This window comes from Acomys minous (genome assembly GCF_964271855.1).
Source record: "Acomys minous genome assembly, chromosome: 1".
NCBI classification, from domain to species: Eukaryota; Metazoa; Chordata; class Mammalia; order Rodentia; family Muridae; genus Acomys; species Acomys minous.
Window position 1 is genome coordinate 16,178,985 of NC_140483.1, and position 25,176 is coordinate 16,204,160.

Here is a 25,176-nt window from a genome sequence, read left to right on the forward strand (position 1 = left end):
TGTGTGTGTGTGTGTGTGTGTGTGTGTGTGCGTGTGTGTGTTGTACAGAAACACTTGCTTGTGGACTTGTTTAGAAGGCAGACCTTGACATCAAGGTGCTGGCTCCAGTCTCTTCCCTGTCTTATTTTAGAGACAGGCCTGTCAGTGACCCTGGAGCTTGTGATTTCAGCTAGACTTTCTGGCTGGCAACCCACCCCTACCCCCAATCTGCCTGCTCTGGGGGTTACAAGCACACGCTACTATGCCCGGCTTTTTAGGCACTAGGGATCTGAACCCAGGTCTTCCTGCTTGTACAGCAAGCACTTTACAAACTGAGCCACCTCCCCAGCCTGGCATCCACTCTTTATGTTGGTGTCACAGCGTTTACACGGATCTCCCACCCATCTCAACAACATGCTCTGTCTCTGGAGGCAGAGCATGACAGCGGCAGACAGCAGTTGATGATCCACTCAGCAAACACTTCTTGGGTGCTCATTTTACTACTGGGGCGTCAGCCAAGAACAGAGACAACTGCCTTGGTATCCTGGAGCCAACATTCAGCTTCGTTGGCTCTGGGCCCGCTCCCCACACACTAGTGCGACTTGGCCAGTAGGATAGCAGGGCCGACTCAGTGAAGTGTTTGAAGCTGAAGGTGTGCCGATGAGGATGGTGTGTAGCACTTGGCAATGCCTCGGACCATGGGAGCTGCTATGATTTCCAAATGAGCGGTTACGATTGGGAACTAGTTGCAAGCGTACTGCAGCACAGTGGCAGCAGAGACACATCCTCTTCCTGTCCTCTGTACTTGACCTTGGCTTGCTTCCACTCCTTTTTAGCCCTTTGTGCATCATCCCAAAATTCAAATCATAACCAAAAGAGTATTTTTTCCATCATTCACTTTGATTTAATTTAGTGCTTCGGTTGATTTTCAAGGTCAATGTCATGACAATTTTGAGTTGCGGCATTTGCGGGATGACTCACCACCGAGTTCTAGGGTCACAGAATTCTTTTTTCCACAGTCTCGCAGCCCAGTCTGGCCTTGAACTTGAAATGTAGCTAAGGGTGGCCTTGAACTTCTGGTCTTCACATTTCTACTCTCAAGAGTCTGGTGATGACAGCACCTTTAATTGCTCCTCCTTTCTTTCTACTTTTCCACTACCAGAGATCAAGTTTTCTAAACTATAAAGGCAAGATCTGGGGGACTTGGTGACACATATCAGTCAGTAAGGTGCTTGCCTTGCATGCAAACATGGGGACCCGAGTTCTATCCATCAGAAACCACATGTGAAATCCAGCTTTGGTGGTACTCAGTTGTAATCCCAATATGAAACACCTCCGAAGCCAAGCGAGGTGATAAATGTTTGCGATGAGAAGTAGAGTTAGGAGGATGCTAACCTCAAGGCCAGCCTGAACTACATAGCAGGCTCAAAGTCAACCTGAGCTACAGAATAAGACCATGTCTCAACAACAGATTGAAAAACAACAACAAAACCTTCAAAATTTTAGAATTGGATAGTGGACAAAATGGAGCCACATCAACAGGGGTGTGCTTCTCTCGGTCAGTCTCTCTCTCTCTCTCTCTCTCTCTCTCTCTCTCTCTCTCTCTCTCTCTCTCTCTCCTCCCTCCATTGGGCTTTAAGAGCTGCTGGTCTACGCTTCCTGTATAGGTGCTTCCTTTCTGAGGCAAAGTCAGGTCTTTGCAATGGCTACAGAGGCCCAGGTAGCCATCAGCATGGCTTACAGAGGCCAGGTAAAGGCAAGCATGATGGGGGTATCTACATGGGGGGGTTCGCTGAGCCTCCCACTCAGGACAGGGCTCTATCCTTTGTGGCAGGGGCTGTGTTAATATCATCTCCAAGACTCGTATGTCACATCTGATCTTAAGCTTTGCCATGACCCTGTGGAACAGACAGGATGATAGCCAGGAACCATAGATATCAAAGATTGGAGAGGTCAAATGAACTGTTTAGTTTGGGGTTGGGGATTAGGCTTTGAGCTGGTCCATCTTCCCTTTTGCTTTGCTCAGTGTCCTCCCCAGCCTATTGCCAAGACCATTAGAAAGATACTCAAAACTAGAACCATAGCTGTAGAGAGCAGCTAGGCAGGATCCTTGGGAGCTACAGGTTTGCTGATGCTTTGCCTTCAAATGTTCTCACCAAGGGGGCTTTGTTCCAAATGGTCCCAGACATTGTGAGCTCTTAGCTAGCTAACACCTAAGAAAGATGGCAGTTGGACACAGTCCCTGTTTAGGAAAAATGCACACAATACATGCTGTTCATAGCCAGAGATGGTTAGGGATGCTCTCATAGGTTCACGGTCACATACTCATACCAGTATGTGCCAAAACACAGGGACCACCTTGCTCTGCTCTGCTCTGCCTTGCCCTGTCCTGTGCTACTCTGCCCAAGCAGAGTCCAGGTGGCTGGTTGGGATGGCACATTGGCTGTTGGATGTGTAGAGTGTCTTTGAATTCTTAGTTTTATATTTGGGCTTATATATTTTGTTTTATGTGCATGAATCTTGCCACCCTGCATATATATCTGTGTACCACAAGTGTGTCTGTTGCTCACAAGGTCAGAAGAGGGCATTAGAACCCCTGTGAGCCATTATATGGGCACTGAGGCTCCAGCCCAGGTTCTCTAGTAGAGCAGCAAATACTCTTAATTGCTGTGCCAACACTCTCCTGCCCTTCAGATTCCATTTAACACAAGACTCCACAGTGTAGGGACCAAATGCACCCACTTGTTTGCATCACTTTTGCCATCACTCAGGGCCATCAGGGGTATTTCTTCATGCAACCTACACCTGATACTGTTTCCTGGGGCCTCGGAAATCCAAGGTCAGTAGATACTCAGTTAGCTCCTTCTTAATGTCTTCCTGTTACACTGCCACTACAGGGAGTTTAAATGAAACTCTATTTATACAATTGCGAGTCCTAGAAGTTTGCCTCATCCATATGCATGAGCAACACTTCTTTCGTTTCCAAAATGTGCTCAGAACTTTTTCTAAGAAGAGTAAACCTAAGCCTGCTGGGAATACATCAGCCAGAGACTTGGAGGGGGAGGTGGCCTTCAGTGATGCCTGCCTGGCTCTGCTTAGCTGAGGACAGGGACAAGAATGGTTGGAGCACCTGGAGCCAGGGCCACACCTGCAGGTGGTAAGGAAAAAGACCCCCCCACCCACTGGAGCACTACAGGAGCATCGCCATGAGGTGGCAGTGCTTCCGCCCCACTTAAGGCCCATTCACAACTGGGTGCCCTGTACCACAACAGAACTATGCACGTTGGCCCGCATCAGTATCCCTCAGGAAGCTTCACAGTGGCTCTGCTCCCATAGGAAGCTGCAGGGCTAGGAAGGGTTAGAATGGAGGAAGGAGGAGTGGTGTGATGGAAGAAGGGCCCAGGACAGTCTGTCCAGATGATGGCTGCAAGAGTGAGGAGGCACAGCGAATACCCAGTGCTTCCATAGAAACCAAAAAAAAAAAAAAAAAAAAAAAAAGGAAAAAATGATAGCAGAGAATTTCTACAATACAAGCTCATGAAAGTTCTAATATAGCTCATGAGGTATAATTCTGATAATAAACACAATCCTAGAAATTAGCCGGTAAAGCCAGAGGCAGAAATGAAGCCCTGTCTCTACACCATAAGTCAGCAGGTGAGAGGTGAATCTTGTGGCTCCTCCTGCATCTCCCGAGACCAATTGTGGTGGTCAGGTGGCTTTTCCCAGCAATGGCTGCTGATGTGTTCCACAAGTGTCCCTGCAGGGAACTGTGTCTGATGAAGGACAGGAGACCAACTATGGGCAGTCCCATGATCCTCCTCATCCTTCTTGGGCTTAATGATCTCAGAGTATACAACCATGTGGGATTATTATGTGTAAAATACCCAGGGATGGAAGGCAGCCTCTTTTATCCAAGATCATATATGCAAACCAGGGGTATTTTATTTGGCTATCAGCCAGACAGCAGAAATCATAGCAATAAGAACAGGCATGGTTGGAACTACAGCTGAGTGTGCACATGTGGTACTAAGACTAGGCCACTGGGGGCTTCCCAGAAGGGACACACGGTCCTGACAGCAGTGCTAGGCATCAGCAGTCAGGTCCCTGCAGTCTGCTTACCCTTGGCACTGGGGCCTGGTTTTAGTACAATAGCAGTCTCCAGCCTCGCGTGCTACTGCACAGGGCAGTCATATTACAGCCTGGGACATGTTCAAGAGCCTTGGAGAAAACTGTCAGGCAGTAGAGGAGCCACCTAAAGATAAAGATGGAAGGAATGGCAGGGGAAGATTTGGCAGAGCCAGTGAAGCAGCATCCCTAGGAAAAGAGCAAGTTTGGACCAAAGGCAAAGGGTCAGAGGAGTGGTGCATGTGTATACGCAGCACTAAGATCGGTCCCCATGGGGAGGCTGATGAAAGGAGTATCGTGGGCACAGCAGTAAGCTCGAGAAAGAACAGGACAGTATGGCAGGTGAGAGGGCAGAACACATGGACACTGCAAAATGAACATAAAACGCGTTGGTTACTTGTCAGCACTGTGACCAAAATCTTCCACAATTCAAGGGAGGCAGGGCTTATCTTGGCTCTCATTTCAGAGGGCTCTGTCCATGGAAACTTTGCCTTGTGCTCTTGACAGAACACAGTGGTGGCAGTGTGTAGATGATCTTCAATTAGGGGGACAGGAAGCAGGGTGGGGGCGGGGGACTACAGGAAGGAGCCCGGATGGCGTGCAGCCTGCAAAGGCATGTCTACAGCATCAACTTCCTCCAGCTAGGTCTCACCTCCTACCTTTCCCCACATTACATCATCTGATACCATCTATGAATGCAATGAAGCCTTGACTGATCCACCCATGAATTCAGACCCTTCATGGTCTTCCTGTCTCTGGAAATGCCCCTCTTAGACAGGTGGGTTTTACTGCCCTTCTAGGCACTCTACAATCGAACCAAGGTGACAATCAAGACTGGTGGTCACAGACGGAGGCACCATGTTAAACACTAAAGTTTACCCAGAAAAATTCAAACCTAGGACAGACCTATTTTTAATCAATAGAAAAAGCAAACAAACAATGTGACGCATCTCCAAACAGAAAGTCATTATGTATAGGAAGGGGGATGGAAGGAAGGAGACAGAGACAGAGAAAGAGACAGAGACAGAAGGACACACACACACACACACACACACACACACACACACACATACACACATAGAGTTGTTGATGGTTCTTTGGATTATTTGGGAAGGAAAATGCAATGTGAGACTGAGGCCATCTGAAGGATTCATTTTCTTTTCCAAGGCTTGAGGCAATTCCATGCATGATACAGGATCTACTCATTGTTTTTCAAATAACAGTGAACTTTCCATTGCCTCAACCTCCAATGACAGGGTTCCCCTCCATTGGGTTCTGTGTACGTCATATGCTAGAAAGCACAATACATAATTAGTGAACAGTCAACACAAGGGGAAATCTAACCATATCCTCCCTACCTCATCATTTCTTCTCAATGATGTCAAACTTATGCTAAAGAATTCACGCGTTTGAAATGGCCTTCATGCTCAATATCAACACATGACTATCTGACTTGATGACAGATGTACCAATTTCTTCCTTAGATCTACTGTTATCACTTTTAGTCCTTTTCCTTTGAGAAAGAGTGGCTGACCTCCAGCTCTCCATGTATCTATCCCAGGATGACCTCAACCTTTAAACCTACTGTCTCCTAAGTGCTGAGATTACAGGTGTATGCCATCATGCCCTACTTATGATGTGCTGACGATCCATTCCTGGGCTTCACACAAACTAAGCAAACAACCTGTTAAACGAGCTACACTCATAGCTTGGACTGTTACTATTTTTAAAGTTTATTTCCCCACCCCCAAGAACAGAAGACTAGAGTTCTGAAGTACGGGCAACTACCAAGAGGTTTATTACCTTAAAAAAGAGGAATTTTTATTCTTGGATTCAACAGAAGCAATGATTTGAATGTGCCCCCTCCAAAACTCATGTTGAAGCTTGATCCATCATGGCCCCTGTCTTATAAGGCTGGGCCTTCAGACCACCAGACCATGGCAGCCCAGGAAAAGCTGGTCTCTCTTCTTTTTCTATCTTCCACCCCAGGAGGACAGAGCAACAAGTGCAACAATGTTGAAAGCAGAGAAAAGCCGTTATATAAGTGCTGGTACTCTGTCTTAGGTTTCCATATCCCTAGGACAAAAGAAATAATCTCGTGTTTCTTATAAATCAGCCTGTCTTGGACATTGTGTCACATGAACAAGAACAGACTAAGACAACGGGTCTTGAGTTACTGTGAACTTTCCACAGAAATATATCAAGGCTACTTCATGAACCTCTGGGGATCCAAAGAAGCAACAGATCCCTGTTCTGTCTCTCTGGACACTATAGATTCTGAATGAGTCTCTCGGCTGCTGTAGATGCCTGTCTATGACAGGCAGATTGTTCATATTTTTCCTTAATGTTGGGAGGAACCGAGACCCACTGACAAGCCAGGGTAACCGGTAAGGGATGAGGGGAAAGTGTGCTTATGTGCTTTCCCCGTGATACCCTGCCCCTTGGCATACGCCCTTTGAAGACAAACTTATACCACTACATTCCAGGTGCTATCAGTGTTGACAATAAAGAAGATACAAAGGGGCCAGAAGAGGGACTTAGCACATATGGTACTTGCCACAAAGCCTGATGACCTGGGGTCAATCCCAAAACCCACATGGTGGGAGAAATGAACCAACTCCCACAAGTTGTCCTCTGATCACTCATGCATATGCATATGTACATACAAATAGACAAGTAAGTAAACAAGTAGATAGATGATAGATACATAGATACATAGATAAGTGAGGAGTATGTGCTAAGAAATAGGTAACGTTCCCAGATCTTTCCCACCTCTCTGGAATCTCAGGCTCAAATTCCTGTAGTTCTGAAGAGACAACTCCTAGCATCTTTGCTCACTGCTGGCATCAGCAGCAGAGCCTCCTGCCATTATTATCAACCCATTCATCTTAGGTGCCCACCACCGTTATCCCTAAATAGAACCTACCAGAAGCCCCAGCCCCTTACTTCTTCCCAAGTCAAATCTTTTGTCCGTGTTTTGCTTTGTTCACAAGTCTGGCAGTTTTGTGTGGAATCTTCTGAAACACACCATTTCAATACTCAAAGAGCATCAATTTAGGAGGTGAAAGGTCAAAGCACTGAAGACTCACTCCCTCCAACACAGGGACCAGACATCCCCTCAGCACAGCTTTCATGTCTCTCACTGACAGGGACCTCACTCACTCTCTCCTTCATCCCCAGGGAGCTGGGAGACAGCTCACTCCCATTCTTGGGTTTCATTCACCCTTTGCCCGCATACTTGGATACTCCACAGAGACAGAAAAACGGCCTTTTACACAGTAACCCCAAAGATTTCTGCCTAAGGTGACTTTCCCAGTCCTCAGCCAAGGTTCACCCACCTGTGGCTACACTGCCATAGACTTCCCAGGTCTCCAGATCCCCCGGGCTCATAACATTTCCCCCTAATCGCTTACATCCCTCCATTCCTGCTCTGGATGGCAGGGATGCAACATCCCGGTAAGCTTGGGTTCCTTGCTCAGTGGTCCAGACATCACAGAGAGTCACATATAGGTGGAGCTAACAATGGTCCTTGCTAGGTGACCAGCTATATGCATGCTCTGACACTTCTCCTGTATCCAAACCATTCCCATATCCAAACCAGTGCAAATGTTCGGAGAACAAACCTGGTGCCCTGACACAGTGAGCTCCTGAAAGTAGGGCTCCCAACAACACTTCCTGACACCTACTATGGATAGCATCTTCATCCAGGACACTGGCCCTCTCCTCTTCCTCTGACTCATTCTCTTCCTCAATCAGAGCCCCTTCTTACATCTTTGTCCTGCATACCACTGTTTCTGGGAGGAAGGAAAGCCGATGACACACTGGCCCACATGAAATTAAACTCCTGCAACATTCTTAGTAATTTAACATCACCTAATTTTATTCTTCAAACTAGACCTTATCCTCATTTCATAGATGCAGAAACTGAGGCACGCAACCCCCCTGACTTTATACCGGGTGCTATTTAGTCTAGATCCTGTTTATTCTGGAGCCTAAGAATCTTAGGGAACATTTGTTAAGGCTTAGCCGCAAGTGTCAAGTGAAGAGTGAACTGTGAGGGAAAAGAGCAGACGTATCGATCCCCCTGCTGTTTCTGTCTCTGTGAATTAACTCAGGTGAGCCCTCCTGATCCTCGGTTTCCTTGGTCATAAAATCATGAGACTGAATTAGACAACCCCGCTGTCCCACTCAGCTGTCCTTTGTCTCTGCCCTGTCTCTGCCTTGCTGCTAAAATTAGGCAGACAACATAGTTCAAATACCTTTCATTTTTTTTGGTTCTCATGGCTTTAAACTCTCTAAGATTAGCTATACATCCAGTGTTTGATTAGCTATCTATGCAGCTAGTGTGTCCAGAAGGAATACACGTGCCATCTTTTAACAGTCTCTTTTGGCAGGTTCATGAGCACATGAGTCTGGGATCACAAGCCACAGGTCTGTACCCACCATATCCTTACCCCAAGAAGGACTGTCTTTAGAGCCATACGTTCTTATGACAGAGGCTCTCAACCCAGGGCATGTTTGACTATTCCAGGACACAGAGAAAGAAGGGCACACAGGCATATAGTAGACAAAAGCCAAAGATACTGCTAAACACACTAGGATACGTAGAACAGTCCACTCAACACAGTTCTCTAGCTCGCAATGTCAACAGTGCCCACTTGAGAAATCCTGTCTTCAAAAGCCAACTGGAAGAACAGTCCTAAATGCCCTCAAATGCCCTCAACTGATCTGGTCCACAGAGGAGATAGAACCAGCTGGTGTACCCAAAAGAAGCAAAGATCCAAGCATCTCTTACCGTGCGAAGAAGGAGGCAGCCACCGAGGTACCTGTGGAAGTCTCACTGGCCACACAGGAGCCCTGTGGGGCTGGGACACTGGTGGCTGCTGGCTTGTCGGCATTGTAGCGGTTCAGCGCTGACTCTGTCAGTCCCTCCCGGCCAGTCTCTGTCATCAGCTGGGAGATCTGACAAAGAAAATGACATGGAGCTCATTACCTGTGGTTCACAGAATTCTGCCCATTCCTAGCAGCTTGCTGTCTGGGGAACAGTTACCTGGGGTGTGGGGGTTACAAGGTTTCTATAACCATTTCCGGGCAGGTTAGCTAGGTCACTTCCTGTTTCCATTTAAATAACTCCTGACATTGTAGGCTGCATGACACCTACATCTTTCCTTCCTGGAGAGGGGAAATGTCACCTATTAGCCACATGCTCTTCATAACCCAAGGTCAGAACCGTGACATGAACTAACGCTGGATTTGTACCAGGAAAGGTCTTAAGTGCTCACAAAGTGGGGAACAGGCAGAGGTTCAGCATAAAGGCACAAGCAAGCCTGCCAATGAAGAATGCAAGGGATTCAGATGAAGTGTACACAGAGTCAGTGGTTGGGGTCGGCTGTGGGAAGATAGGTGGATTCAACATGCTGGTAAAACGAGGCACAGCGACTACATATCACCAATGGTTTTCATGGAGGGTTTAGGTCATTTTGGATTTCATTTTCCTTCTGATCCATTAGCAGGACTATGAGTGATTTCTGCTTTTTTTCTTATTTGTTTGTTTGTTTGTTGTTGAGACAGGGTTTCTTATAGCCCAGGCTAGCCTAGAACTAGATATGTAGCTAGGACTAGCCTAGGACTCTTGATCCTCCCATTTCTACCTCCGGAGTGCTGGGACAGCAGGAATGTTCCACCACATCTGGCTAAAGCATGAGTATGGTGCGTTGGTTGGTTTTCATTGTCAACTTGGTACAACCAGGTTGGCCTGTGGGCTTCACACCTGTCGGGGGCTATTTATTAATTGGGTTAACTGATATGGGGAGACCCACCCTGAATGTGGGTGACATTTCCTAGGCTGGGCCCCAAACTGTTTAAAAGTGGAAGACATGAGTTGAGCAAGCAAGACACGCATGCCTCCAGTGCACTCTGCTCCCGACCAGGGTGGGATGAGACGAGCTGTTTCACGTCCTGGCTGCTTTGACTTCCCTGCTACCACGGACCTGCAACTTGTGTGGTAAACTAAACCCTTCCTTTCTTAAGTTACTTTTTGTTGGGCACTTTATCACAGCAACAGAAATGAAACTAAAGCATATGGTGTTTTCGGTTTTGTTCGTTTGTTTGAGAACAGATCTCTTGCACCATAGTCCAATCTAGAACTTACTATGTAGCCGAGACTGTCTCCGTTTAATTTCTAGCAATTGCTGCTGTAACAGAAGTAGGTAGCCTATTCTGTTTATCTCCCCATAGTCTTCTATAATGACCCACTCTTTTGGGGGAAATGAGGATATGGCATGAAAATGTACTTATGTTTATCTAATATAATATGGTGTTTATAGGATAAAATTCTAAGTGGGCTACGTGGTTACCTTAAAACTATAATCTGCTTCCTAAGGGGAAGACATTGGCTGAAACAAACAAACAAACAAACAAAAGGAAGGATAACTTCAGTTAAACAAAAAGGTCTTTGGCTTGCTATTCTTAAACGCTAAGTGGAAAATTCTCCTATCAAATATAAAACACAAATGTGATAAAGTCCATGGCAGGAACCTTTCCTCTTGGTCACTGAAGAGGGTAGCAGGCCATGAGGGAGCCACTGGCCATGAGAGAGCCTGTGTCAACACCAGGGATGTAAAACCACCCTCAGTATTGTCAGAACAGCCATTTGTTCTGCATCCCATTGACTCAAAACTTTGCTCTGCTTAAGCTCATGCTCTAACTTGGGAAGTCTGGCATTTTCCAGTGGGAATTCTGCCAACCTGAACTTTCTTACTCTCATCCTACACACGAGAAAGAAATGTGACCCTGTCAAAGCAGCTGGAGAGGTGACAGCACAGAGAAGGCCTGATGGATGGAACCCCATGTAATCCATGGGGGCTACTAACTTTCTGTAGGCATAGGTCACCTCTATGGGCTTCGTATGCCACCAACAGCTGCCACCATCGCAGAGGGGACACACACACACACACACACACACACACACACACACACACACACACAGTTGTCCCCAATGGCTAGTAATGATAAAGCCTCAGGTGGTACACGATGCTCTCTTAGACAACATCCAGAAACAAAACCGAACTCACATATTCATGGCATCTTGTTTCCATCAAAAACTACCATCTAAAGCCTACATCTGCTTCCTGTTCACAACAAGATCTGAGAAAAGTCAGCAAGTGAATGTGGTATTAATGACACCTCCCACACCGCGGCAAAGTCACTGTGCTGTCCTCACTGATCGGCTGTGGATTTTATATTTCTTTTTAAATGTATTTTGTGTCTTTTTATTTTTAAGCAGTATTTCCCTTTCCCCTTTAGTGTCTATATTTTAGGTTACACTCTGGAAGTTAAATGTCACAGGATAATGGACCAGGACTGGCTTCTCCACTGTAGACCAAGATCAACACAACAACACACAGAGATGACAAAAGCACATTTGTGGCATGGTTCTAGACTATTCTATTGTCTACTGCTCACATTTTCTCTGATCAAATCTTCTTTTCTACGGCCCTTTAAATAAGCGAATATATTTCTTTTCCAGAGTTCCTTATTTTGCCAGGCACCTCCTCACACACACTGGGCAAGCATCCGACCACTGAGTGCACTCCAGGCTCTTCCCTTTCAGTTCAGTTGTTCTTGGTGCGCAGCTGTGTCCGCCACTTCTGGAGGCACATGTGCAAACACAGCTTCGTGTCCCGGGTGTCTTCAATATTTACTTTCGTTGCAATTTGTACAGGAGTCCCCGCTGACAGTATGCTGCACAAAGACAGTAGCCAGCTGCATTCAACTTCCGGGCTCTGTCCAGCTACGTCTTTATCACTCTGAAAGCCAGAGGAGCCAGGCACCCTCTCAGAAGCCATGGCTGTTTTAACTCAACAATCAAACTCATATTGTTTCCAGACGATTCTGAGAAAGGAGCCCACCATGTACTAGAATGCAGGCTTCCCAGCGCTGGGGCTTGATGGAGAACTTCTCCCCAAGTGGCTATCATGCATGTCATCAAATCACTATCACGAACTTGCTCTCTTCAGCCATGACAATTATCACTAAGACAATGCCACCAGGCATGAAGGAATTACCTTGGGGCGTCAAAGGGACAAATACTTGCCCACTGGATAAGATTGACTTAGGAAAGATATGTCCAACACAAATTCCCTCTTTGGCTCCAAATGGAGATAGCCCATCCCACAGATGCACACGTGTTAAACAGGAAGGTTGAAGACACCAAAGGCGTCGCCATTATCCACTCTCCCTTCTATAAGACTGACAAGCTCTTCCCCAAGGCCCATGGGAGACAGGCCACATAAGGCCATCTAGACAGCCTGGTTCTTGCTCCCAGTTCATAGATGAGAAAAAAGCTGTGAAGGAGACACTTGGTTTGACCAAGGTCACGTGGCACAGTGAAAATGCACGCCCTGGTGCCACTCTGTTTTCCTTTCTCAGGCCACCTGGCTTCTGTTACCAAAATGTCTTGAACAAGCTGAGGACCGAGTAGATTGGGGGGATTACAGAACGTAAACTGTGCTAAGAGCCTCACTTTATGAGAATTGGGGGGAAAGAACCAAAATCAAAAAACTAGACACAGACTAGAAATGTGTAGTGAACCTAGAACATATCCTGTCTCAAAATAAAGCCGCCCACATTTGTGATGTTTGTGTGTGTGTGTGTGTGTGTGTGTGTGTGTGTGCCTGTGAGCATGTGTGTGAGTTTGTGTGTGTGTGTGTGAGAGTGTGGGTGTGCATGTATGTGTGTGTGTGTTATAAGAGTGTGTGTGCATGTGTGTGTGAGTTCATGTGTGTGTTGTGAGAGTGTGTCCATGTATGTGTGATTACATGTGTATATTGTGAGAGTATGTGCCTGTGAGTACATATGGGTGTTTCTTGTGAATGTGTGTGTGTGTGTGTGTGTGTGTGTGTATGTGTGTGTACATTATCTATAATGTGCTAGTGAAGAGGCTTTCAGACAAATCTCCAGGTGAAGGTAAGGATGTGGGGATGGGGCAACCACTGCTTCCTGCTGTGTGGTGAGCAGTACGGCACCAGGCTGGGCTATGGAGGCCCCAAGAAGAGGTTAGGTAATTTTCAACATTCTCCTGAAGGAAGGAGCCCCTGGGATCCCTGGCTTCTGTCCTCTTACCCATTAGCCTTAAGTAGGGATCCCCTGCTCCTTCCTGAGGAATCAGGTCGTCTGTGTTTTGTAAGCAGTCATCCTTTCCTGGCTTCTGAGTTTGTGTCAGGGCAGTGGCCATTCCTCCTGGCTGCTAGGGTGTGCCACCTGTAAGAAGAGCCCTTTTCCAGCTAGCTACATTCAAGGTTCTGCTCTTATGTGACAGTCCTCAATACAGCCTTAGCTACTATGGCCCTGAAGCCAGGAGACCTGTTCCTCACCCCCAACTCTACCCAGCACCCTGCCTCGGGCAGTAGTGGATGCCTATGAGCCCTCACTACGGTCCCAAGGGTGGCCCAGGAACTGAATCCTAAGGCAATGCACCCACATCACCAAGAAGGGATTGAAAGGTCAGGGAGATTAGCACTGTGGGGGTTGGGGGGATTGGGGGGGTGGGTAGGGGTGTGAGGGAGGGGCAGGTAGGAGTTGAGGAAACCCAAACTGGGACCATAGTGGACTCCACAGTGGTTTCTTACTACCTTCCACCCTTGGCCTGACTTGCCCCACATCCAGCTCTGCCCCACCCCAAGCTCTGCCTACCAGCTCTGTCCCGCCAGCTCTGCCCCCCAGCTCTGTGTCCCCAGCTCTGCCCCCCCAGGTCTGCCTACCAGCTCTGTCACCCTCCAGCTCTGTCCCCTCAGCTCTGTCCCCCTCCAGCTCTGTCCCCTCAGCTCTGTACCCCTCCAGCTCTGTCCCCCAGCTCTGCCCCCCCAGCTCTGTCCCCCTCCAGCTCTGCCCCCTCCAGCTCTGTCCCCCCAGCTCTGCCCCCTCCAGCTCTGTCCCCCAGCTCTGTCCCCCCAGCTCTGTCCCCCCAGCTCTGCCCCCTCCAGCTCTGCCCCCTCCAGCTCTGTCCCCCCAGCTCTGCCCCCTCCAGCTCTGTCCCCCCAGCTCTGTACCCCTCCAGCTCTGTCCCCCCAGATCTGCCCCCTCCAGCTCTGCCCCCCCAGCTCTGTCCACCCCAGTTCTGTCCCCCAGCTCTGCCCCCTCCAGCTTTGTCCACCCCAGCTCTGTCCACCCCAGTTCTGTCCCCCCAGATCTGCCCCCCCCAAGCTCTGTCCCCCCAGATCTGCCCCCCCCAAGCTCTGTCCCCCCAGATCTGCCCCCTCCAGCTCTGCCCCCCCCAAGCTCTGTCCCCTCAGCTCTGCCCCCCCCCAGATCTGCCTCCCCAGATCTGCCCCCTCCAGCTCTGCCCCCCCAGCTCTGCCCCCCCAGCTCTGTCCCCCCAGCTCTGCCCCCCCAGCTCTGCCCCCCCAGCTCTGCCCCCTCCAGCTCTGTCCCCCCCAGCTCTGTCCCCCCAGTTCTGTCCCCCAGCTCTGCCCCCTCCAGCTTTGTCCACCCCAGCTCTGTCCACCCCAGTTCTGTCCCCCCAGATCTGCCTCCCCAGCTCTGATCCCCCAGCTCTGCCCCCTTAACACTGCTTCATCCACAAAGACGCTCCTGATGAGTTAGCATCACCATCCAGTTCTGAACCAGATGCTTGACTTTAAAGGACTCCATCTACCTTGGTTTTGAATACTGTTTCACATTTATTTCTTTTTTCACCATACTGTGGAAAATACATGATTATTCCTGAGAAAACTCAGATCCAAAGCCACAAAATGGCTGTTTCTCACTGAAACCTACAATCTGGTAGAAAGCCTCACTGACTGTATCATTGTTCCTATTGTAAACTAAAAGCTCGAGGCCACTTCGAACGGCAAACTCGGGAGGACTAGTCTTTCACCACAGGGTCATGTTTGGGTGGGTTCTGATTAAAGCCTACATTTAGCTCTCTAGCTCAGTCACATGGGACCATGTCACTGCTTAACAGTGTTTGTCCACTTTTCAAACTCCACCATTTTCCATGGGGAGAAAGCAAAAATAGTGGAAGCGACAAGGAGACACAGGGAGACAGTGAAAAGAACATGACTGTGAGGAGTGTGTGTGTGTGTGTGTGTGTGTGTGTGTGTGTGTGTGTGTGTGTGTGTGTACATGTGCACACGCATGGGAGGAGAGTTGTCCTCCCTGAAGGTGTGAATCCATGCATCATGACTGTGCTGTGGGGCTGCTTTGCACAGGCTACATACGAACATCGCCTCCCTCTCTGTTAACCCAAGGGTAAGCACATGTCTTTAAATCACACTGAACTTTTGACACTGACATCCCAGCACAAGGCATCCAGTACCTGCCCCCAAAGACACCGAGACTCTTAAATCTGCTTGTACTCTGGAGCGCAGAATCAGAACAAACGGCATTTAGCTCTTGTCACCTTTCATCCACACTGCCAGCTGCTATCTGTAAGCCACTGCCCTTAACTTTCCCTGCTGAAAGAATATCTCAGAGCTATCAGCGGGGGTCAGAATGGGGTTTGTCTTAGAAGGCATTCTCGACGCAGAAGGCCACCTCTCTTGGACTATGCCAAGATAGTAGGGAGCTCCAAACCGCCTCAATTCTGAATGTGGGGATACCTACAGGCATCAACTGCTTTCTATTAAGTCTCCAATTAACTACATTTAACGGCATGATAACCCCCTCCCAAGTCCCAGAAAACTGCATCTAATACCACTTCCTCTTCCCCAGTACCTGGCTGTCTTGGGGCAGTGTCTCTTGTTGTCTTTGTTACTTACCGTTGTCAGCGGTAGGCACTCAATAGATACTTTTGATCAGGGTTAGCACAAACAGTTCACATCTGGCCGGATGAAGATAGGTCACCAGAATGAAGTATAAAGTAGGGGAATGAACTTGCCGTGGAGTAGATCGAACAGCAGCCTTAACCCAAAGATGAGCAACCCTGAACAGATGTGTTGGGATTCCAGGGCAGGCATCTGGACAGTAGACAGCTGACTGTGGGGGACAGAAAGGCATCTGCCTCCAGGAGGGGTAATGTGGTACCATGGTCACATAAAGCCTTCCGCAGCCTGCGTTCCTACCAGAGGTGGGAAAACATTTGCAGCCTTTTCTGCACCCTAACTATCTAGAGCAGGCAGTGATGGTGATAGGAAGCAGAACAGAGGTACCAGGGACGATGGCGAGAGGACCGGAGTTGGCGTCTACCGGGTTCCCAGGGGCTGTTTTTGGATGAAGAACACTGCAGACGAGCATCCCTGGGGGCTGCGCAAGGATGACGATGATGAACTTGACATAGACTCAAAAGGAGTTCAGATGCTACCTTTTTGGAATTTGGATTGTGTCTATTTAACACAATTTTTAAAATCCCATAGTACCAAAGAGTCCATTCCTTTTATCCTCCCCCAGGGACCGTGCCCAGCTCGCTCACTGAAGGAAGATGGTCATACAGGCGATCGTTTGCAGACCAGAGTCCAAGAAGATAGCCAAGGACATCGGGGCTCTATCCTCCAGGGACTCTGATGTGTCTCTGCACGATGGTGTCATGTTTTATAGGATGGTCCTAGGGACAAAGTAACAAGACGCCGACCTAGCCCGTGCCTAAAGCCTGCAGGGGGTGTGGCCAGTCAGGGCCCCCAGTACAGGGCGATGGGAGGGAAGGGAATCTGAGGCCACAGGCTGGAGGGCAGGCGATGAAGAAAGGCCTTCAACTCAGCTGTCCGGTTAAAACTGTCAGACTCTTTACCCTTGCATAAGAAAACTACCATCCTTTTCCTCATCCCATCCCTCATCCCTCACCAGTGCTCCTGAGTGCTCAGCTAGTATTCTCAGAACGTAAGGATCTATAATCAGCACGGGTCAGACCATTTCTTAGGCTTAGGGTTCACTTCAGGGCACTGAATTGAATACATCACTTCATTTTCGTAGTGTTTTAGTATGCTGTGCAGAGAGCGCATTCACTTGCTACCTCATCTGAAGCTTGCCCCAGCTCTGGCCCTGTCCCCAAGGCTCCAACGCACACAAATCACCTCTGGGATTCCGGTGGCCTTGAGCCCCCCAGATAAGTCCCTCCTTGTACTGGCCAGCCCCCAGCCACCCCAGCATGCCAAGATGGGAATCTCCCGTCCCAGGGCTGGCCATTTTGATTACCCTTATTATCTTAGCTTGCTTTGGCTATAAATTTTATTAGTGGCCATAAAATTATCCATCCACAGCGTTTGACTCAGTGACCTCTTGCAAAAGAGAATTCCACAACTGGAGACACACGAGGAGGCCCACGAGGGCGGCTTTTTCTTCCCCCTTAATTTACAGCCTTTCGTCCTTCCGAGTCATCCCTGTGTGATGATACTCTGCAAACGGAGGAGGAGGAGGAGGAGGCGGCTTGTGTCATGATAGCCATTATCACGGCTCACATCTGGCCCCTCAGCTCCTGGAAACTGTTTGCTTTTATTCTCTGTGTTGCCCAGAAGGTAAAGGGGCGGGGCTACCTGCCTGCTTCTTGAAAGGCCCAGGGAGCAGGATAAAGCAGGGGGCCAGCTGTGATACCAGTTTGGAGTCTTCTCTTAAATTGCCTACCTCCAAGACAGGCAGCCTAGGGCACAGCAGTTTGGTACCTTTTCAAAGGAGCCGTAGGACAAAGGATAAAGCCTTCCCGTCAAGATGGAGCTACTTCATAGATGCTTTAGTTCATCTTGTAGACATGTTAAATCACAGTGCTTTAATATCTAACCCTCGGCCATGTGTCTCAAGGCAGCTTCAGGTCATATAAAATGAGGGGTCCAGGAGGCATCCTAAGAAAGCACCATCATAGCCACGACAGTGCCTGCATGTATGTGTCTGTGCCCCCCCACATGAGCCTGGTGCCTACAAGCAAGAGACAAGCATGAAGAAATTTGCACAAGGGATGGAGAGGGGAGGGGATGAGTGTCCCTCCCCCATGAGCTTGATGGTGGCTGCCATTCCTCAGGCACAGCTGGAGCAGGAAGTCTCAGAAAGTGGGATCGAGGCCCATATGAACTCAGAGCCCCAGAGACGCACAAGCAGAGCCGGCCAAAGACCCGGTTCACAAACAGACTCATTCTCCTCCCGCTTAAAATATAGTCCTAACCTTGGAAGCCAGAGGCTCCGTGTGTCTGGATGTCTGGACACTGGCTCTATGTAACTCTTGCACAACAGCGGCGCTGGTTAGTTATGCTGCTGAGGGTAAACATAGCATCATTAAGAGACAGCACATTACATTAGCTGGAACTGCTGTGGAGTTTAATTCTAATACAGATCGTGGCCTTTTCCATTTGTGTTTAATCGGCCATGGTTTCTTGTCTGTTGAGGTCATCAGGATGTATCTCAGAAGACATCCATAGTCTGTCCCTTCTCTTCATCTAAATCTGGGCTAATGCTTATGGCAAGAAACTAATGGTGCATCATGAACTGGAATTGAAAAGCATCATACTTCCCTGAACTTCAACGCATGCACACACACACACACAGACACACATACACGGACACACAGCTATAAGCATTTTTAGGGTAGACAATACTCAGCCGTAAGTAACCCACCAAAGCCTGGAGAATGTTTAGTAGACTCAAGGTAAGAACAACCCCGCACTCTCTGCAAAAGTGAGGAAACGACGTCAGGCACGCACGCATGCAGCCCTCAGGTCTACGCACACATCACACATGCACACTCCTCAGACTGCTGGGGAGGGAAGATGGCAGAAAGGAGAGCCACAGACGGCACAAGGATGAGGTGTGCAGCTGCACGGGCCTAGGTACAGGAACCATGACAGCACAAATCCACAGGACTCAGGTCAGTCCGGGAAAGTGCTTTTCCTTGTCTGAGGTTTTTCGAGGAAACTGGCAGCATTGGAGCTGGCTGTAGATTGCATGGTTTACTCTGTTCTGCCCAGATCAGCCCACATCAAAGGCAGAAACAAGCCAGAGACAAGCTGGACCAAATGGAATTGATATTGTCACCCTAGTGTCTGGAAGAGGGTGTGGCAGGCACAGGACCCTCGATAAATACTTTATTGACTAAGAAGAACTAACCATGGGCCTGGCTCAGTTGGAACAAAATAGGAAGCTTTGAATAAGTCACATCCCTTATCTAGGCCCAGTTTCCCCCAGTGAGGGGAGCTAGGACATCTGGGATGAAATGACGTAATGTGGCTGAATGGGCCCTGTGGTCTAAGCCATAATGACATCCTTGAGTTTGTTCTTATTCAGCATTTCAGTGGCCTTTATGCACAATCTTACGAACATGCCTGTGAGGAGAACAGTAACATTGCCCAGCAATATTGAAGTCGTGGAGGTGAACAAGGACTGACGTCCAGTCAGCTGATGGCCTCCTGAAGCCTTACATGGTCCTGGTCCTGAAGGCATCTCATATTTTCTGTTTACTGACTGAAGAAATGGCAAAAATCTACACAATAAAAACAAGCATGTTTCATGGTCCTTCTTGTTATATGTAGTTTATTGTGTGTGTATGTGTGTGTGTATGTGTGTGTGTATGTATACACACATGTATATATGTAATAATATAAGTGTATATGTAAAAGTAAAAAATAAAAAAAAAATTAAAGCAATAAAGCTAGAAAAGCTCTTAGATACATACTAGAGCAACTTTTATGTGTCTGTCGACACCTGTCAAGAAATCTGCCACAGGAAAGCAGAACTCTAAAATAATTGAAAACTATCAGAAATACAGAGAAGGAGACAAATGGTGTCTATGGGTAAGCTTTAAAACCAGGATCAGCTCTACACAAAGAACCAGCTAGGGGACCCTAGGAAAGTCTATGAACCTCTCTGCATCCTAACTCCCCAAATCAGAGGTGTGCCAGAAGGAATATTAGCAAGAGGCACATGTAAATATCTTTATTCTAAAAAATGGCTCAAAACTCAAAACCAGTACATTGAGCCTTTCCCCCACAAATCTGCACACAAACGGGCTCACACTGCCCTCTGACAGTTTGGAAATTGTTCTTTTGTGTTTTCCCCTACGAGTGTAGGGTCACTTGCTATATCATTTGTACCATTTCTACATGTCAGGGACAGCACATCCAGGCCCTATGCTGTCAAGCTGTAGATTGCTGATCCCAAACAGGACAGATCCTAGTCTTGTTACTGGACCCATGACCTTTGACCTCTAATGCTTTCTAAATTGGTCTGTCCAGCAGGCCTACATAATTAGCTAAATATACTTGTATGTGTCATCCCTTTACCCTTCACTGAGAAAAATCACACAGAGGATACTTTACAAGTTCAAGAATGCTCAAATACTCTCTCTACTTCCTTAATTCTGAATTCTCATATCAAACACTATATATATATATATAACACTTTTAATCCTGGGCCTCATGACTTATAAAACAAAATCCCAAAGTTTTTATTTCTTTTTCAGATTTATTCAAATCTGTCCAATATCTCAAATTCTCCTGTGTGCATAAAATTATCAAGGAGGTTTTCTGTGTGAGCCAGCACTAGAAATTTATATACTCTCATCGTATCTTTAAACGTTCTGCTTTTTTACCATTGTGGCTGTAGTATTCCATCTGGTGTCCTGGTTTCTTCGGTCAAATGTCTGCCCTGTTCACTGAAGACGTAGCCTTCTCTGCCCTATTGTGTATGCTATGGTTTTTCCCAAGCTCAGCAGTGCTTCCCACCTGTATATGGGTCAGAGTCAACACCAGCTAACATTGTGACCGTATCTAACGAGACTCGCCTAGCTAACAAGCCAGAGCCAGCAAGATTGGCATTCCCCAACACCTCAGGGAGCCCAGCCAGCGCACTTTACTCTGAGTTGGGCCTGGGGTGCATCTCTGCCATATCTACCCCTTTGTTATGAACCTTGGGTCCCTGGAGTGTGCTATTTAAAACAGCTGATCTTTAGGGAATCTCGCCTTTCATACGCACTTGAAAAGCTATTCATCTGCTCCTCAGTTAAAAGACTCTACGCTGCATTGGAAACTCAGTCTTGCTGCAGTTGCCCCCAGAACAGAGTTATTCCCTTAACAATCTTTTCTGAGAAAGCAACAATATCTCAACTAAACCTACCATCTCCGTCCCAGGCTGCCCCACAGACCATGTCTCTACACTCAACAGACAGCAACTTTGGAGTTGTGGTGTTTCCATATATGTGGGGCAATCATACAAACAGGCCTCAGTTCTCACATCCAAGCTGTAGAATCAACCAGGCCATCTCAGAAAGGAACCCTGGCCAAAAGCTGCTGCGATTTCCAGTACAGACAAAGATGCGCACACTGGTAGTAACCTTTCCCCAGTGGACAAGAACACCTTCGCTTTGAAGGTCATGTCCGGGAACCATGTGGAGCAGGTTTTATCACCCTACACAGGCTTCTTGACAAAAGTATAGAAAGCTGAACCATTTCAATTTCTAGAGGGTTCATCACTAACAGAATAATAGAAATTGGGCAAGAATAAATCAACATGTGTACATTTTATAGTTAAGATTTAGCAAGTATTATCCAAAGCAAAGACACACACACACACACACACACACACACACACCAAATATGCTCTTTGTTCAGGAAGTAAGTCCTCAGGAGGTAAAGAACACTAAGAAATATCTTCAAAATACACAAAGTCCCATTTGAGAATCAGTAAACAGGTCTACTATGGAAATATAGAAAATAAAAGACCTTGCAGAGCAGTCCTCCAAGGAAGCCAGCCACATCACAAGGGTACAGGTGATGTAGACTCTCCTGCTACATCAGCAATTCCCAGCCCCCTTTCAGAGGGTTTGTTCAAGACCATTGGAAAACAGCTATTTACACTATACTTAATAATAGTAGCAAAATTACAGTTATAGAATAGCAATGAAAATAGTTTTATGGTTGGGGACAACATGAAAATTGTATTAAAGGATCCCAGCATTGGGACAGTTGAGAACTATTGTCCTATATACGTCTAAGAGCAAGACATGTGGCCATGTGTCCACCATGACTCTACTGTACACCTACCAAAACAGGAAAAAGGACCAGGTGCTTCTCAACAATGAGTTGACAGTGCTGTGGTCTTGTGTGCATGTGCATGTTTGTGCATGTGGGTGTTACGTACACACACATAAACACAGGACAACCCCTGGGTGTCATTCTTCAGGGGTCATCCACTTTGCTTTTGTTGGTTGGAGATAGGGTCTCTCACTCCCAGGAGCTTACCAAGTAAGCTAGACTGGCAGGCAAGCAAGCCCCCAGAGATCTGCCTGTCCAGCACTGCCCAGCCCCTTGGCTGGCTTTGTTTTTTTATGTGGGCTTTAGGTAGCAAACTCAGGTCCTCATGTTTGTAAGCAATGCATTTTACTGGCTGAGCTAGCCCCAAGCCTCCCTTCCCCCACCCCCACACCCCCACCCCTTCCTCTCTTTCCAGGTCAGCCTTGAACTCACTATGTAACCAAGGACAACCCTTAATCTCTGGTTATCCTGTCTCCACCTCCCATGTGCTTGCGGATGCTGGGTACTGAACACAAGGTTCTCTCCATTGTAGGCAAGCACTCTATTGACTAAGACACATCCCCAGACCTCGACCATGAGTCCTCAAATGCTTAAGAACTTTCCAGTGTCTACAATATAGACCACCATAGGTCTCTAGGGACCGGGCTGCCCTTCAGTCAATGCTTCAGAAAGATCTCAGGCCAGAATGAACTCAGCACCCAGCACGCTGGCCCGGCTTCTCAGCCTATTTCTAGGCTAGCCTTCAGTGGTACGTGTCTACAAGAGTCTTTCGTCTTCCATTTCCAAGTTCATGCAACTTAAAATACCTCTTGTTATTACTGAGTCCATTTCCACGTGTCAACGCCTGTCCCTAAATGTTGGTGCGGGAATTGTGCTGCTCACTTGCGAGTGCGCACTAGCAATGTCGAACTAGTCATTAGTAAGGAGCGGGCTGTATTTATGAAAGATGCTTTATTTTCAAGCTCCAGAGAACTTCCCTCCAATCCAGGTCGCCACAGGGATCCTTTGCCACATTCAAGGGGTCAAACATGAAAAGGCAGCAGTGGGACTGAGAGGCGTGGCTCTCAGTCCAGAGAGCCTGCCAAACCCTGCAGACAGGGGAGACGCAGATGAAGGCACCAGGGCTAAAGGAACTTTGTTCTGTGTGTGCTTTGTTTAAGTCCCAGAGTGGGAGACGACCCACAATAAGCCACTTGAACCCTTTTCTCTCTGTGAATCCCTGGTTGAAATACAGTATGTGGGAGTTCTTTCAAAAGCAGTCATGAAGCCTTTTCAGACGCTATATCTGAATGCTGCACAGTTACCAATGGGGAGTGGAGCCGCCCAACAAGAACCTGTGAAATTTAATGGCTACCCTCCCCAGCCTCGCCCTTCTCAGGCCCAAGAGGCTTCTGGGAGTCTCCCCACCTCCCCAGCGCACTGCCAGGAACTCTCCCCTTCAGACTGCTGCTGTTTGCACTGTAGCTAGTCTATTGGAAGCTAGAGTAATAAGAACAAACTCTGCTAAACTAAATTGCTCCTTTGTTCGCCATTATCATAAAAATTTTATGTAGGAACTAATAAAAACATGTTTTACGTGCACAGTTACATGGGTTTACGCAGGCAATAACATCCAGCAAGTTATATCCATAAATTCAGTTATAGACACTTAGGAATAAATATTTTATCTTCCCCAGTGGTTTCATTTATTGGAAGGAAGGTGTGAGCACAGAGGCAGATGGCTGGTCTGAGACTTCTAAGGGCCCTTAAGTCCCCCTGCATGCCTCTCTGTGGGACAAGCAGGTTCTTTCACAAGTTTCTGGATAATTTTCACAATTCGTTAGCCTCCTCAGAATTCTGTGAAGCAGGCTTCCCATCCCTGTAAATGAAATGTTTTTCACAGACGCTATTAAAAATAAGTCACTTTCGAAATGAGGATGGGGTTGTCTTGAAATTTTTTAAAGCAGACAAAAAAATGTTCACTGCTCCTTCCAACCAGGAATTGGGGGCAGATTGACCCTAAGTTTGGTTAAAGGAGCCTTTAACAGAAGCAGAGTCCAACAGCCATCAAAATGTGTCGCTGTCTGCCCTGTTTACCCTTTACTCCAAAGGGTCTGGTGCAAACTCCTTCTTTGCATTAAATGTTCTTTCCTCCTAGAGTGGAGCTTTCCAACAGAAAGACAGAGGTACCACAAATGGCATCTGCTGTGTTGGACTTCACAGTCATTAGATTGAAACAGTACAAAGGAAGAGATGAAATTGATTTCAGTGAAATTATCTCCCACCCAAGATAGCCAATAGACATTCAATGTATAATCATTTAAACATAAAACTTACTGCATTCTTTTCCAGGGACTAAGGCTTTGAAACCTGACAAGTGGTTGCCACTTACAGGAGAAAGCTGTTTCGACTAGCCACCCACACTTTAGTGTCAACAACATGTGGGTCTTGGCCACCGTACTGGACAGTGCAGGTCTAACACAGTCCTAAACTAGCCAGGGCTGGGGTGGGGGTGGGGTGGAGACTTCATGGAAAGGGGAAGATGACTCGTTGGCTGAGAGCACTTGTTCTCATGGGGATCTGGGTTGTTCCTCAACATCCACATGGTGGCTCACAGCCATCACACTTCTGTTCCAAATGATCTGATACCCTCTTCTGAGCTCCGCAGGCACCAGTACCCACGTGGTACGTGTACAAACACGCAGGCAAAACACTCATGCACATAAAAAGAAAACAATTAAATCTTTTTTTTTTAAAAAAAGTTCTTAAAGACATCACTGTTTACAGTGAAGTCCAAGATAGCACAAGCCAAGTTCTCTGCTGCTGAGCTTTTCCTCGTCACAGGCCCCATCCGATGACTTTATACTCTGTGAGCGTAGCTCTCTTAGGTGAAAACTGTGAGCTCAGAATGCTAGGACACCAGAAACCATGAAAGTTACGTGTCTTTGTAAAAGTCTCATTTTGTTTACTGTCTTCTTAACTAGGGGTTCGTGAGCAAAGGTAAAGTGAATCAGAAGTAGATTAGAAAGTGCCACCACTCTTCCCCCTCCACCAGCCTTCCAGACCCCTATAGCCTCCCTTTCACAGAAACTAGTGTACTTGGGAAATGAGGACCTATTTCTTTTCTTACATTTCACTCTTTCTTCAA

General features: G+C 47.4%; 1 protein-coding gene across 1 annotated transcript in view; it reads right to left on the reverse strand.

The window, feature by feature from the left end:
- KIF26B (kinesin family member 26B) overlaps positions 1 to 25,176 on the reverse strand; it is a 415,238-nt gene that overhangs the window by 207,638 nt on the left and 182,424 nt on the right. The window contains exon 4 of the mRNA XM_084791649.1: positions 8,900 to 9,066. Within this exon, the coding sequence (XP_084647775.1) occupies positions 8,900 to 9,066 (167 nt within the window). The remainder of the gene's footprint in view (positions 1 to 8,899; positions 9,067 to 25,176) is intronic.